The sequence below is a fragment of the Pleurodeles waltl genome, chromosome 6, assembly GCF_031143425.1.
Source record: "Pleurodeles waltl isolate 20211129_DDA chromosome 6, aPleWal1.hap1.20221129, whole genome shotgun sequence".
Taxonomy (NCBI): domain Eukaryota; kingdom Metazoa; phylum Chordata; class Amphibia; order Caudata; family Salamandridae; genus Pleurodeles; species Pleurodeles waltl.
The window spans coordinates 811,527,491-811,543,779 of NC_090445.1; the positions used below are offsets into that span (position 1 = coordinate 811,527,491).

At 44.4% G+C, this 16,289-nt stretch overlaps 1 protein-coding gene across 1 annotated transcript in view; it reads right to left on the reverse strand.

Annotated features, from left to right (window-relative positions):
• SORCS3 (sortilin related VPS10 domain containing receptor 3) overlaps nt 1-16,289 on the reverse strand; it is a 2,578,554-nt gene that overhangs the window by 199,085 nt on the left and 2,363,180 nt on the right. Inside the window, exon 21 of the mRNA XM_069239432.1 lies at nt 12,082-12,205. Within this exon, the coding sequence (XP_069095533.1) occupies nt 12,082-12,205 (124 nt within the window). The remainder of the gene's footprint in view (nt 1-12,081; nt 12,206-16,289) is intronic.

Here is a 16,289-nt window from a genome sequence, read left to right on the forward strand (position 1 = left end):
CCACTGTCCAAGTAGCTACGAGAGCACCAATCCCATTAGGGGGGAAACCTGTTTCAGAACCTGTTTACCTGGGGAGTTTCCCATTTCCTAGGACACAACTCGCTGGTGTGCTGAGGGCTCTGCACCAGGTAAAAAAGGTTCTGCTACATTGGTTTTAGGTGAAGAGTGGCACTGTGGGATAGTTTACAGCAAAACACACAGAACATGCTGCAAAAGTGTGTATCTCAGGGGTTAGACATACTCCCACTTCAACCTAGTACAGAAGAGTGGACTCTAAGGGCTAGTTGACTAGCCTCCTGTTGAGCTCCAGGACAAAAAAAGCTGCAAGATGTCCAAGAAACTGCTAATCCCAACTGACCAGCCCAACTTGAATTGCCTTGGACACTGATAGAGGCTTCTGTGAGATTGAGTCCTAACTCCCAAGTGGACTCTTGGCTGATGTTAGAGTGTACTGTTATTGCCCACCTCAAGATTGCAAAACGGGACACCCAGAAACTTTTTCCAAAATTTTGAAAAAAGAACCAGAAGCTGTCATGGACCCACCATCAAGGCACAACTGCCAGGTAGAATTCAACTTGCTGTTTGCCCTCTGAAAGAAGTTTGACTTCCAGAAAAGTCAGAACTCAGAGTTTCACAGAAGTTGACATCAAAGAGCAGCCAATAGCCGAGGACCCCTTCCTGGGTGCAAAATTTAGACTTTGCCCTTTCTGAACTTTTACGCTGTTAACACAGATATCCTTGAACTTCCACCAATGTTCTGCATTCCAGACTTCCAGAAAGCTGACGATGAGCAGCCCTGCACCTAAACTAGCTTGCAGCCTGACCCACTGATGACCGCATTGGGATGACTTGTCTCTAGAAAAACAACTGCATCAGATGCTAATCCCTATTCCCGACCTGCATGCCATCCCAGTCAGCTTTAACTTTTGACTTTGACCTGGTCTAGTGCCATGACTTTGACCCGGTCTAGTGTCACCAGATAATCGTGGTTGGTGTTTTGCGTGTTTTGATGCTAGAAATACCTAAAACTTTGAAAAGTTATATCTCCTCTTAACTCCATCTGATTTTTGCCACTTTGGTGTCTATTTAAAGACTAAACGGTACACTATTTTGTATAAATTGGAGTAAGATTTTTATTGTATTATGATTTCTACTTGTTTGTTGTGATACTGATGAATGATTTACACTTGTTTCTCCTATGATAAGCCTGTCTGCTCTGTACTACACCTACCAAGGGTTGTGCTCACGTTAAAATGCAGTAAGCTAACTTGACCTAGATAAGAATTGTGCCATTATTACTTCAAGAAGGCTGCCATCCAATTCAACTAGTAATCCTCTTTCTCACACTAACAAATTACCTTTCTTTGCCTTTTGTCTTTTTTTCCCCAGAGCGGGTGATTTGGCAGCCAGGTAGTCAAAGAATAAATGATGCTCTTAATTGATGCTCTTAATGTTCAATGTATGACTTACAGCTGACAAGACCATAATCAAAGAAGAGATGAAACAATGTCAATACGTTACTTCAGGCACCCTGTGCGGTAGGATGTCTAGGCTGAAGCATAAAACACTGTAAGACGCAATGCAGGATGAAAGACATAGTATAATATCACTTAAAGCAATTTTAGAAAGTACATAAAATTTGAAGTCATTTCTACAGTGAGAATTTATTATTAGATAATACTTTTGGTGAAATAAAGCTTTAAAATCCCATGTTGGATGAAATAGCTCAAAGAGCTAATGGTTATTTTTGGTGGCAATTAATGTCAATTGGTTGTTGTAAAGTGGCTGAAACATCACCAGGTATTTTATCGCAGATGTTAAAGTCAAGGGTGTTGCGCTGAGATAGACTGAAATTAGCCATGCAGGGACAGTGACAGAGGTCGTCACACTGATGAAAATTAACTTCATGCTTAAAAGGTTCTTACAATGGAAAGTGCGGATGAATGAAATTGTGATGTCACTGAAGATCAGAGATGCCATGGTTCCTTCCAGCATAGGCTAAAGCTGCAGGTGTCCCAATACAATATGAATTCCTCACTGCTTGTCATTCTGTTTATATTATGTAACTGAAACCCAGGAATAGATGATGCTTACTGTTGCAGTAAAAGGTCCAGTTTTCCTAGTGAGAATTTCTTTCAGCAAATCTTTAGAGTAGGTGCAATCTGAAATTCACCTATACGTGGGAATGTTTTATTGCAAAGTCTATTCCTAGTCCATTGTTTGGCTGTCTTATGCTTTCACCTTCACAAGCAATTAGGATACTAGCGCTACATCCAACCTCTCAGTACTGGACTCTTGGGTCAGCAATACCCACCACAGAATTCACACTATTAGAATTCTAAAATCCAGAATTGAACCTGTGAATGCTTAACACACTATGTACATTTCCACAATGCATAGCTTCCACTTTCTACTTTTAAGCTTAAACTAGTTGCTGAATATGTCCTCCAATGCTGACTCACAAGACAATTTAGTTTGCGTTAGCCCACATTGAAAATGAAATTGTATGTTATGTGTAATTGTATAGCACACAACTCACCCTGAAGGGGACCCTGGCACTAAAGCAGGATCTGTATGGGCTGAGCTAGGACTGCACCCAGGAGAAAAAACAAATCTTCTTTATTTTGAGAAACTCAAGAACTGAGAAGGCAGCCCTAAAGTGCAGGGGCAGGATGTTCCCGGCTTTAGAAGGGAAGTAGGAGAAGGCATGGCTGCTGAATCTGGTCTTGCATATGTGGGGGTGGGCAGGGTGTTTAAGTAGGAGTCTGGCTGAGTAGAGGTGTCTAGCAGGTTTGTGGAAGTTTATGCAGTTTTTGAGGTATGTTGAACCAATCTTGTGTAAGTCCCTGAGGAGTTTGAAGAGTGCTTGTTTGTGGATTGGGAGCCAGGAGAGCTCTTTGAGATGCAGGGAAGGATGTTGTGCATGAGTCTGGGCTCCGAGTCTGGTGATGAGGACTTATGTGTTGGTGGGGAACCATTTGAAGATCTTCTTAAGCATCTTGAGTGTGTGCAACCAGGAAACTTGGAATGTGTACACCTGGCTGATCATGGTGTGTTGGCTGCTGATTCCGAGGTTCTTTGCTTTGGTTGTTGGGAGGGCGTAGGTCTACGTTTGGCAGGTAACCAGGTGTAGTCCCAGAGTGAGGTGTTGTTGCAGAAGATTACTACTTCTGTCTTGTCCATGTTGAGCTTGAGACAGTTGGTTTTCATCTATCTGGTGACTTTGGTTATGCAGGCAGAGATATTGGTCTGGGTGTTTAGCATATTGTTGGAGAGAGAGAGTAAGAGCTGGGTGCTGTCAGTGTAGGGTATGATGTTGATTTTTATGGTCACGGATGGTGGTGGCGAGTGGGGTAATTTAAGCATTGAACACATTGGGGATTAGTGAGAATCCTTGTGGAACTCTGCGGATGAGTTTGTCATTGACTGAGACTAAGGGGGCCAGACTGACTGACTGGGTGTGGTCTGTCAGGAAGGAGAAAATCCAGTGAAGTGCAGGTCCGTGGATGCCAGCTTCAATCAGTCATTGGATAGGGATGGGTTGTGAGATGGTGTCAAAGACTTCAAAAAACACTAGTATAAGGGTTGCAAAGTCACCTCAGTCCATGATTGTTAGAAATGGGGTCTTTGGTTGGCAGTCAGGTTACCCACTGTCCAAGCAAGGACCCTCACTCTAGTCAGGGTAAGTCACACACAATCCAAATTATCCTGTGCCCACCCTCTGGTAGCTTGGCACTGAGCAGTCAGGCTTAACTTAGAAGGCAATGTGTAAAGTATTTGTGCAATAAATCATACAATAACACAATATAGCACCACAAACAAACACCACACAGTGTTTAGAAAAATATGTATTATTTATCTGGATATTTGCAGGTCAAAACGATAAACGATGCAATAAGAGATTGGAAAGATATCACTTCAAAGTATATAGGGGGTCATTCTGACCTTGGCGGTCTTTGACCGCCAGGGTCGTGAATGACGGAAGCACCGCCAACAGGCTGGCGGTGCTTCCAAGCCCATTCTGACCGCGGCGGTAAAGCCGCGGTCAGAAAACCGGGGCCGGCGGTTTCCCGCCGCTTTTCCCCCGGCTGGGCGAATCCGCCAGGGCAGCGCTGCCATGGGGATTCTGACCCCCTTCCCGCCAGCCTGTTTCTGGCGGTTGTCACCGCCAGGAAGAGGCTGTCGGGAACGGGTGTCTTGGGGCCCCCTAACAGGGCCCCATGAAGCTTTTCACTGTCTGCTTGGCAGACAGTGAAAAGCGCGACGGGTGCAACTGCACCCGTCGCACCGCCGCAACACCGCCGGCTCCATTCTGAGCCGGCTCCTGTGTTGCGGCCCTCATTCCCGCTGGACCGGCGGGCGCTAACTTGCTTAGCGCCCGCCGTCCCAGCGGGAATGTCAGAATAGGGGAAGCGGTATTTTGGCCACGTGGTGGCCAAATGGCGCTTCCCGCCTGGCGGGCGGCAACCGCCGGCCGCCAGAGTCAGAATGACCGCCATAGTGTCTTAAGTCTTTAAAAAGAAAACAAAGTCTCTTTCAAGCACAAAGTACCTGGTTTGGAGTGAAAAATCTCCACAAAGGGCCGCAGAGGAGGAGATGCGTGGAAAAATTGTGTGTGCGTCAGTTTCACCCCTTCACACACGGACTTGTGTTGTTATTTTTCATGCGGGAAAGACATTGCGTCGATTTCGGGTACGCGGACAGTCTCCTCTGTGGGTCGCGGGGTTTTCAGACGCCCTGGGGTCTGTGCGTGGATTCCTGGGCTTGTTGTCTGACTGTGCGTCGTTCCGGTGGGCTGCGCGTGGAATTTTCTAACTCACGGCAGGCATCGCGTCGATTTCCTCTCTGGAAGTCGGGCGGCGTTGTCCAGGCGGGCCGTGCATCGAAGTTCCGGTCGTACCGCAGGCATTGCGTCGATCTTTTCCTTGCGGGGTCAAGCGGCGCCTTTCCGGATCGGCGTGCAGTGAATTTTTCACCGAGGAGCAAGCTGTGCGTCGAAGGAGTCCAGTTGAAAGATGGAAGTCTTTTTGGTCCTGAGACTTCAGGGAACAGGAGGCAAGCTCTATCCAAGCCCTTGGAGAGCACTTCTGCAGCAAGGCAAGAGTTCAGAAAGGCAGCAGGCCAACAGCAAGGCAGCAGTCCTTTGTAGAAAGCAGTCAGGTGAGTCCTTTGAGCAGCCAGGCAGTTCTTCTTGGCAGGATGCAGGTTCTGGTTCAGGTTTCTTCTCCAGCAAGTGTCTAAGATGGTAGGGTAGAGGCCCTGTATTATACCCAAATGTGCCTTTGAAGTGGGGGAGACCTCAAAGATTGGCTTAGAAGTGCACCAGGTCCCCTTTCAGTTCAATCCTGTCTGCTAGGGCCCCAGTAGGGTGTGTGGCAGTCCTTTGTGTGGGAGCAGGCCCTCCACCCTCCCAGCCCAGGAAGACCCATTCAAAATGCAGATGTATGCAAGTGAGGCTGAGTACCCTGTGTTTGGGGTGTGTCTGAGTGAATGCACAAGGAGCTGTCAACTAAACCCAGCCAGACGTGGACTGCAAGGCACAGAAAGATTTAAGTGCAGAGAAATGCTCACTTTCTAAAAGTGGCATTTCTAAAATAGTAATATTAAATCCAACTTCACCAGTCAGCAGGATTTTTTATTACCATTCTGGCCATACTAAATATGACCTTCCTACTCCTTTCAGATCAGCAGCTACCACTTCAACAATGTATGAGGGCAGCCCCAATGTTAGCCTATGAAGGGAGCAGGCCTCACAGTAGTGTAAAAATTAATTTAGGAGTTTTACACTACCAGGACATGTAAACTACACAGGTACATGTCCTGCCTTTTACCGACACAGCACCCTGCTCTAGGGGTTATCTAGGGCACACATTAGGGGTGACTTATAAGTAGAAAAAGGGGAGTTTTAGGCTTGGCAAGTACTTTTAAATGCCAAGTCGAAGTGGCAGTGAAACTGCACACACAGGCCTTGCAATGGCAGGCCGTAGACAAGTTTAAGGGGCTACTTAAGTGGGTTGCACAACCAGTGCTGCAGGCCCACTAGTAGCATTTAATTTACAGGCCCTAGGCACATATAGTGCACTCAACTAGGGTCTTACAAGTAACTCAAATAGCCATCATGGATAAACCGATGAACAGTACAATTTACACAGAGAGCACATGCACTTTAGCACTGGTTAGCAGTGGTAAAGTGCCCAGAGTTCAAAAGCCAACAACAACTGGGTCAGAAAAAAATAGGAGGAAGGAGGCAAAAAGTTTGGGGATGACCCTGTAAAAAGGCCAGGTCCAACAATGATCATCCAGATGTCATCAGTGGTGGCGAGAATTGTGGTATTCGTTCTGCAACTGGGTCTGAATCTGGATTTAGTGGTGTTGAGTAGGTGGTTACCATTGTTATGGGTCGTTAGGCGTTTTTATCATCTGTTAAATGAAATGCCTGGTAGGTTAAGAGGGAGATAGGCCAGTAGTTGGCTAGTGTCTTTGGGTCTGCTGAGGATTCTTTGAGGTGGGGGAGCACTATGGTGTGTTTCCAAGAATCTGGATAGGGGACTGTAATGACAGAGTCATTCAGGATCAGGGTGAGGTCTGTGCTAATGGTTTCAGTCCTTTGATGAAGACGAGTAAGAGCAGTGGTCCCCTGGTGCTCCAGAGTGTATGGACTGCATGGTTGTTGTGGTTTTCTGAGTGCTGATGGTGGGTCAGATGGTCAGGGAAGTCCTCTGAGTGTTTGCTGAGATGGGCAGGAGGTGTGAAAGGTCTGGTTGAGGCTTGAAATTGTCACAGATGCAAGTGATCCTTTTGCTGAAGGATAGGGACAGCTAAGTGTAGGGGTCCTTCAAAGGGATTATGTTTGTGGAGCTTACTGCTGAAGAGGTGAAGTTCTTTCACAATGGCAAAGATGTTTTAGCACTGTTGATGTGGCTCTCAAAGTCGTTGGTGAGTGTGTAGCATTTGATGGCTCTGAGTTGCTGATGACAGCATCTGAGGGCGGATTTGTAGGTGCTCTTGGTGGTGTTGTCCTAACTTTGACTTCATTTGAGTTCGAATTGCTTGCAGTGGCATTTAGGGGGTCATTCTGACCTTGGCGGACCATGACCGCCATGGCGGAGCGCGGCGGAAGCACCGCCAACGGGCTGGCGGTGCTTCCTGGGCGATTCTGACCGCGGCGGTAAAGCCGCGGTCAGAAAAGGGGAGCTGGCGGTTTCCCGCCGGTTTCCCGCTGGCCCAGGGAATCCGCCATGGCGGCGCTGCTTGCAGCACCGCCATGGGGATTCCGAGCGCCTTCCAGCCAGCCTGTTTCTGGCGGTGTCCACCGCCGGAACCAGGTTGGCAGGAACGGCTGCCGTGGGGCCCCTGGGGGCCCCTGCACTGCCCATGCCACTGGCATGGGCAGTGCAGGGGCCCCCTAACAGGGCCCCACAAAGATTTTCACTGTCTGCTGTGCAGACAGTGAAAATCACGACGGGTGCCACTGCACCCGTCGCACCCCTTCAACTCCGCCAGCTCCATTCCGAGCCTGCTTCATTGTTGAAGGGGCTGTCCCGCTGGGCCGGCCGGCGGTCTTCTGGCGGTCGCCCGCCGGCCCAGCGTGAAAGCCGGAATGGCCGCCGCGGTCTATTGACCGCGGAGCGGTCTTTCGGCGGGAACCGCTTGGCGGGCGGCGACCGCCGCGGTCAGAATGACCGCGTTAGTGAGCATGAACTGTTCTGTATGCCAGCTGGCTTGCAGTTTGCTTCTAATGGCTTTCTTTGCTTTGATAAGAACCAGAGTGTCTGTGCAGGCTGTGACTTAGGCGCTGAAGTAGGAGATGGATTCAAGGAGGCTGTTAGTGTATCAAAGTTGCAGGAATAGGAGTTTGGAAGACCAGGATGCTTCTAAGATTTTGTTCCAGTCCCTTCGTGAAGATTTGGCAATGGTGTTTCTTCAGTGGTATAAGATGAGTATGCTGAAGTTGATGAGGGTGTGGTCGGACCAGGTGATCTGTGTGGGAATGTGTACTGTGACGTGGCTAAAGTTGGTGAAGATTAGGCTCAGTAAAGGTCTGGCAGTGTGAGTCGGGTCTTCCACTCTCTGACAGAGTCTTAGGTTGAACAGGTTGTTGAGGAGGTTGCTTGTTTGTTATTTGTAAGGTCCGTCAGGTGGCTGTTGGGGTCCCGAGGATGAAGGTGCTGGATGTGAGGATCAGGTGGGTGTTGAAGTCTGCGATAGTGCTGCTGAATTTAGACCATGGTCTAGGGGAGTGGTAAACTAAGGTGCCGATCAGGTTGTAGTTGGTGGGGATAAGGAATTTTAAAGTAAAATGTTACATTTTACTGGTGGTGCTTTCTGAGGTGTTGAAGCATTGGATGGAATCTTTGAAGATGACAGTGATTCTGGGGGTTATTACAACTTTGGAGGAGGTGTTAATCCGTCGCAAAAGTGACGGTAAAGTGACGGATATACCACCAGCCGTATTACGAGTCCATTATATCCTATGGAAATCGTAATACGGCTGGTGGTATATCCGTCACATTTGGGACGGATTAACACCTCCTCCAAAGTTGTAATAATCCCCTTGGTCTTCACAAAGGTAAGTTACTACTAGTAAGTTGACTACTAGTAAACAAACTAGTAGTAAAGTTACTAGTAGTAATGTTACTATGAGTGACATTACTGCCACATTTTAACACACAAAGGGGGTTATTACAACTTTGGAGGAGGTGTTAATCCGTCCCAAAAGTGACGGTAAAGTGACGGATATACCACCAGCCGTATTACGAGTCCCTAATAGTCGTAATACGGCTGGTGGTATATCCGTCACTTTACCGTCACTTTTGGGACGGATTAACACCTCCTCCAAAGTTGTAATAACCCCCTCTGTCTCTGGGTCTGTATGTCCTGTCCTGACTTGCAATGTTTTTTCTGGTTGGAATTGGCATGGCGATGACTGGGTTTTACAAGGAAGTCAGCAAGGTTTAGTTCAGGAAGAGCAGATCTGGTGAGCAGTTATGCTGCAGATCGCAAATTTAAGTAGGTTTGTAGTGAGGGAATGATTGTTGAGGAGTATGCTGGACAGGGAAATGTGTAGTGTATTGGAGGCCGGGTCTTTGTGGTTAGTTTGTTTAGAATGCTGGGTTTGTGAGGTGCAGGGTAGACTGCAGTGTGGGCAGGAAGGTGCATTTTCTTGTAAAATACCAGGTGGCACAGGAGAAGGCACATTTAGTGTTGGGTGATGAGGTGCTGCAGCAGCCATGGGATATGTGACTCGGGTTCAGCCTGAGTAGGGTTACAGTGGAGTAGCGATGAGTGGGTGGGAAGAGGACCAGGGATCCTGGCACTGGGCACGCACAGGTATTGTTCTTGTTGAATAAAACCCCCAAATAAATCAAATCAATTGGGTATCATATCTAGGCAGTTTTAACCCGTATCTGATCCCTAAGTATGAAATCTTGAGTCCTTGTCTTAGCTCCATCATGTAAAGTGCAATGATACGTCTGATATTATAGCTGCCCTATGATGAAGCAGGCAAAAACAACAGATGATGTAAGGAATGCAGAACAAATCAAACATTCACCCCCATTTAATCAATCAGTATTTTTGCTTGCCATGCCATTCCAGTTTGTAACCAGCTCTAAGCAAATCAGTCTTGACCCTGTTCCCCATAGGAACAGTTCATCACGAAGAAGCATGCCACAAGTTGAGGCACTGCTTAAAAAGAAATGTGGGATCATGCTAGACAGTGGAAATCCCATAATGCCTAATTAATCTTTCGCTGTTTTTTGGTTCGCTAGGGAGGCTGATTGATGTTCTTTTCTCTCTCCTCTTATTTGTGGACATAGTTAAAAGTCGCTACAAGTTGTTGAATGTATCTGCTTATGTGCATTCAAAAAGAAGCTTGGAACATATTTCCTTCAGTAGGATGCGCGCCTGCTTTATATTTTTTCTCAGCAAGTCACAGGATTAAATCAGCAGCTCTGCTTGCAAGAATCTGGGCACGATTCGAATATTTGTTCATTAATAACTGAGGGGTACTCATTTCATCCCCTTCAGTCAAATTACACATTGAGTTATCTAAGCCCAGATTCAAATCAGTGACCCCTGAACCACCCTCAGAGATTTCCACAACAAGCAAATTTGCACGATGTGCAATAATTCATTAGTAGTGCCTTTCAAAAATGAAGAGACCGGAATTTAATTAGAGTAGACCACAAATCAAACTGTAATCTGTATTTCGAATTATAGGTGTAATTTATATCTAAATTAATGGTGTTGATGATTTTCTCCTTTAGAATGATAAAATGCTGAGTTACTGAGTGGCATACTGTAAGACACGTATGTAGTATTTTGGATGTGGGTGGTCTTATGTGCACCAAATGAAAACAAACAATTTGGATTACTGAATGAATTTACATTTTTTGGTCAGATTTGGTAATGAAAACGCAGCCTCTGCCTGTAGAGCATGACGGTGCAGATATTTTCCAATTAAACTCCTAATTTTTTGTGCTTTAAAATTCTGAGTTATTATTACCTAGAATGAAACCTGTAGCTTGCAGGTGAAACACTCATTCCTGAAGCATTACCCACTACTCTACATTCGCAAAGAGTCTGATTCACAAACCATGAGAAAATTCAAAGAAGCACAGACAATGCAAGTCGCGTATATTTACACCTTTTTTACACTTCTCAAAATGAAAAATGAAAAACTAGTGAAATTTATGACCTTCATCAGGGACACTGAAATTGTGCAATTTTGGGACGACGGCATTTTCCCTACACTTATGAATTTACCATACTCGCCACATAATTGACCATCTGGAGCATAATTTTGCGCAGTGGCAGACCTTTTGCATAGATTGATTGGTGACCTTTTAGATGCTGATTGCTGTATCTAGGTGTTAAACTGGTAATAATGCGGTAAAATGGTTGCCCAGACAGCATTAATGTGTGTAAAAAAAGAGAAAATCGCCGAATAGTGTTGATAAAAAAATTGCACATTTGCGTTCTTTTGGCACATAATTTAGTTACGTTAAAACATAATTTGTTTCTCCGTTGCCGCATAAATCAAAGGCCTTCATTTTCACTATTAGACAAACGTCTGGTCCATTTAATTCTATTCTGCTGATAGTGAACAATGCAAAGGTACAGAGTTAAGAGAAATGAGTAGTTGTACATTCTGTTGTGTTTTTTTTTCTGCCAAGATGCATTCAGATTACCTGCGTGTGTAAAACAATTGTTATAATGTTTGGTTGCTGTAAAATGTTTGTCCTAGTCGGTCAGTGTAAATCGTTTATTTCGCTGGCGATAAGTGCAAATGTAGGTTCAAAACGTAATTGCAACAGTACATAGTTTATCCAAAGATGTGCATGCTATATTGCGGGTTTTGTTAGACTGTCAACAGGACATTTCCATTCACACATTTTACTGTCAGGACAGAAATGCGTTACTTTGTTACAAAGTCACAAACAGATGTGGGCCATCACCCCTGCTCCTGTGATTTCCACGTTTAGTATCAGCTTTCTCTTCATAGCAACTTATAAAACAATTCTAACGCACTTCATTTGTTTTTGCGTAATGACATATAGATGAATGCTCGTAAGTATAGAAAGATTTATCTGCTGTTTGACAGAAAACTGTAAATTAAATCTCTCGTGATTTTAATTTTTGCAGGGTTCGCTGATTCACAAGCATGTCCTTCCTATTCTTCCGTCAAATATGTTGGTTATAATGTACGAGAATAAGCGATAAGTTACACCGTTTTTTATAATATATTTAAGAATATATGGCATACACGTGTGTGGCTAACCAAGCATATGTTTGGCTAGAAGGTTTTTTTTTCATTTTAATTTCGATTTACTTTGTCCCTTCTGTGACTTTAGTATAAATGACTTTCCTTCTTTACCCCTCCTGTGGAAAGTTGAAATACTGGAGTATTTTCTGTATTACTGACAATATTTTCTGAAAAGTGGGATTTCAAAATGTTTGTGGGTACACAAAAGTTAGAGCTATATAAACGACAAACTCTATCATGTTAACAAAATGTGCGCGTGACACTAACAGCGTTCAGGTTAAAAATGTGCTTCATTAAAACACGCTTGAATGTACCATGTATGGCGATGTCCTTTGTGTCTTGGATGAGGCCATTTCCTGCCGATACTTGGACCGTGATGGTGTGCATTCCTTCCGTGTGGAATGTGAAAGAGACGCTGTTCTCCAGGGTAATCAACGGCTGAAAGAATCAAACAAAATGCCAAATATAACTCATATGCCAGCAACAAGCAACATCTTTCCATATTCACCTGTGAGGCAGAATTAAGCAGTATGGAAAAATAATTATTACTTTTCCTTAGTAGTCCACAGTATCATAGGTTCTCCTTTCAGTGTACCTGAATCACATTATTCATATGCCTGTGTGAGATCAAAGTGCTGATTTTCAAAAATTCTATCGGTGCCTTCATGTTTTATTCCTTTGGAGGAATTATTCCACTATTCATGCAGATTAGAGGCTTTGTCTGAGCTACTCGCCCCATAGAACAACTGATCCGGGCTGCATTTCTTGCAAAACATGGCATGTAATGCCTAAATACAAAGTCATTAAACACCTGAAAGGCATTGTCGTGCTTTTATTTTTTTTAGGAGCACGTGTTAAAGTTATCGGATCCCTCCATTCTTTTGTGATAAAATTAATCTTAAACATATGTGAAATGAATGCTTATTTTGTACTTGCATGATGTAGAAAGATGCACAAGATACTGAGAAATGTATTTTATGAATCCAGGCCCAGTTGACCAGTAAAAGGGAGCAGCAGTACAGGTACAAGAGTGGATGGACTGGGGAACAAGCACAATGGCAGAAAGAAGGAGAGACAAATGTTAGAACGAGTTGAGGTATGGAAGAGGCAAATGGTACTGAGGAAAGGGAGGAGACATCAAAAGGGCACTAAATGGGGATGGGGCAGGACGTGCCACATGCTAGCTTTTGAAAGGCAGGATACTAATAATGCAAGGAAAAAACGTGTATCACAAAAATGTTTACTTAATCGAACATACTGTTATCACTTTTAGTACCTTTAATTTACTTAATCTGAAACCTTTTTCAGGAATTTATTAATCTCTCATTAAAAACAAGTAGCAGAGGAGCCCAAACATTTTTTGTCAAAAGGGGTCACACACAAACATTTGGTGATGTGCTAAAAGTTCTTTAGTTGAGCCTTCTAGAAAGCGTACCGGCTTCCCACTGGTACAGAGAAGAAGGCATAAAGACCACAACTACGCCTTATAACACAAGATTTTCTACATAGCATCTACACTAAAAAAAATTACATGCTCAATCTGTCTCTTCTCAATACCAAAGCCAGAGAAGTACCAAGTGTGCCTGTGGAGAGCTAAAGGGGGCCAGTTGCAATACAGGTCTATTACTAATGGACAGGTAACCTTAGATTAAGAGTAGAGGTAGGTTTTATGCTAATTGTCCTTGTATGGCAGGATTCCACTTTAGACGTAGCAGACTTCCTAGGAACGATAAACGGTATTCACCCTCAACAAACAGCTGAAGCTTATCATTAATAAAAGGATTTTTGAGGGATGAGGGCTGTCACCTTCTCCATGATTTAACTTTTGCCAGGTGTGGTAGGCGGAGGTAACTCGCATTCCTACGGGAAAAAGCCTAACGATCAACCGCGTTTAGATCTACTTTGTTTTCAAACTGAATCTGTGGAGTGTTCAGATACTCAGCGCAAGTTTGTGCCCAATGTTACCGTTGAACCTTGTTGCCCTGTTTGTTCTCAGTTTTTGCAAACTTTACAATCTATTGTTCTGGCTTTGAATTATCACTCTAATAAATTGGATGTGCAAGTTGACCTGTTGAATACTTTTAACCACTTATGTGGCGGGATCGATTGTAAATTAGAGAATTTAAATCAGTTCATTATCAGAACGCAAGCAGGGGGCAACTTAGTCCAAGCAGCTTTTTATTGTCCGATTATAGAAAATCTTTCATCCCTTCCAGCCTTTTCAAGCTCAGTTTTATCGAAAATTAAGAGTTTGTCATCTTGCTTAGTGCCTTCAGCTACCACGTTGAATTCAAGTCACCAATCGGACTCGACACAGAAAACAATTAAAACGATAAATGATTACTTTTTTCCTCCAAAAATCCTAGTGAACAACAAATTGAGCCAGCATGAAGTTGTCAGAGTTTCTGAGCAAGGTGCTTCAGATAGCACAGACTGTCACAAGGATCACTCCTTTGGAACTGACCCCATAGAACTAGCTTGATCCCCACACCATCTCTGTGCTCCACAAGCTGTTTTATTAAAATCAGCTATATCAGGGGTAGAACCATGTGTGTAACATGCACTAAGCAAGAGAAAAAGGAAAAGGCTCCTAAAACAGCAGAATAAAAGGCAGGATTTCTCCTTAGTGGTGAATGCAATATAAATTTCACCAAGTGGTTCATCATGATTTACAACAGCCTCAGGAGGCAATAAATTTGATTGTGCCAACTGGTCCATCCTTGGTTACTCAGGGTAGTTCATTACCATCAAGTGAGGCTGTGCAAAGCTTACCGACCACTGCCCCCGCTAGTGGGGGTGTAACTATATCTGAAGAAGCATCGGGCCCCCCAAAAAAGTAATGTTGTCTCTGTTACATCCACCACCACAAACTCTAGGGTGAGGGGGCAGTCATGTAAACACTTTAGTAAGGTCAACGAACCATATCACGCCCAGCAAAACAGTTATCCGTGATTTAGTGAGACCAAGAGTTAGACGTTGCAGTATTTTAATTATAATAGTGAGTACGGGATTCTTGGAGGAGGAGGAGTTTGGAGGCATTTGATGGAAGTGGTGCATGGATGTTGGACACCGTAGCTTGGATCGCTTGTGTGGTATTTCCTGCGTCCTTGTTCCGGGGCCGGATCTGGGTCCTGCCTCGAATATTGGAGCCACTTGTTCCTGTAAGCCGCCATCAGGCCCCCAGGTTCCACCGTCTGTGATGTGGAAATGTTCCCCTTCATTGACAAATTTTTTATATCCCCCCGATTGAGAGTGATCATGGCCTCAGATCATAATTGTAAAATCTAGCCTCTGTCATCATGCTGTGGTTCGGGCTGTGAGTGCTTGAACATGCATAAAGACTTTAAAGCATATAAAATGGAGCTCCTCCATAAGGGGCGTAGTAATGGCTGAATGTGTTAATTACCTATACTCTTTATTGGCTGGTAGTCTGTTTCCAACTAATCTGTGGGCCACTCTTGTTTCCTTTTTATGGTTAAGATTTCCCCAACCTGCAAGCAGTCCCACTCCAAGTACACAGTCTGCCATGACCAGGGAGGCCCAGGAGTTAAAGGGCAACAAGAAAGTGCCCCGGCTCAAATCCCATATTGATGAAGGCAATTTATGAAGAGAAACAGAAACGTTCTGACCTTCTTTGGGCAAAGCTTGTAAGTGCCAATAAGGAACCAAATTCAAGAAAACTTTGGTCCCTTATTAATAAATCAACAAACGGTCAAAAAGGGTTTGGTAACATTCACATCTCAGAGGGGAAATAGGCATCCTTTCTGGTCAGTCATTATTCCGTAAGCAGGCTTGAAGAAAATGTGCCAGGAACTGGAGAACAGACCTCCAATGTAGTACCAACTAGATTCCTGCTTCAGTCTTTTGAGCCCCTGTAGCCTCAATCAGAAGTTATGACTTTTTCTTTGCATCGTCTCAATCGCATTATCTCTAAGGCAAAACAAGATGGGGCACCAGGTCCCAATAGCCTCCCGCAGGCATTGTTCAAACAGGATATAACCTTTTGGGCAGGTTACCTTACAAATTTCTTTGACTACTGTGTCATGAACTCTAGAATTCCTAAGTCTTGGTGTGGTGCTATAATTCATCCATTAAATAAAGGTGGCTCAAGGTCAGACCAGCCAACTATAGGCTAATAGCAATGATTGATAATGAGGCTAAGAAATCTGCTAGCCATCTGTTAGAAGATCTGCAAGCCTGGGCTTAGTTGAAGAGGTTAATTCCGATATGCCAAACTGGGTTTTCTCATGGTGGGGTACATCATCCAATCTATTAGCTCTATCTATTCTGATGACTATGGCAATTCTATCACGTTCTGTGTTCCACTGCTGTTTTGTGGATTTTAAGGCAGCATTTGATTGGGTGCCCAGGGGTTCTTTGTAGGCCAAATTACAAAATTGGGGAATTCCATCTGTGCTCCTGGGGGCTATAATTGAGTTACACACTGACACTTGGGTCTCCATCAACCTTGGAGATGGATGCTCCCTCTCCAGGAAAATTCCCACATTTCATGGTGTGAAGC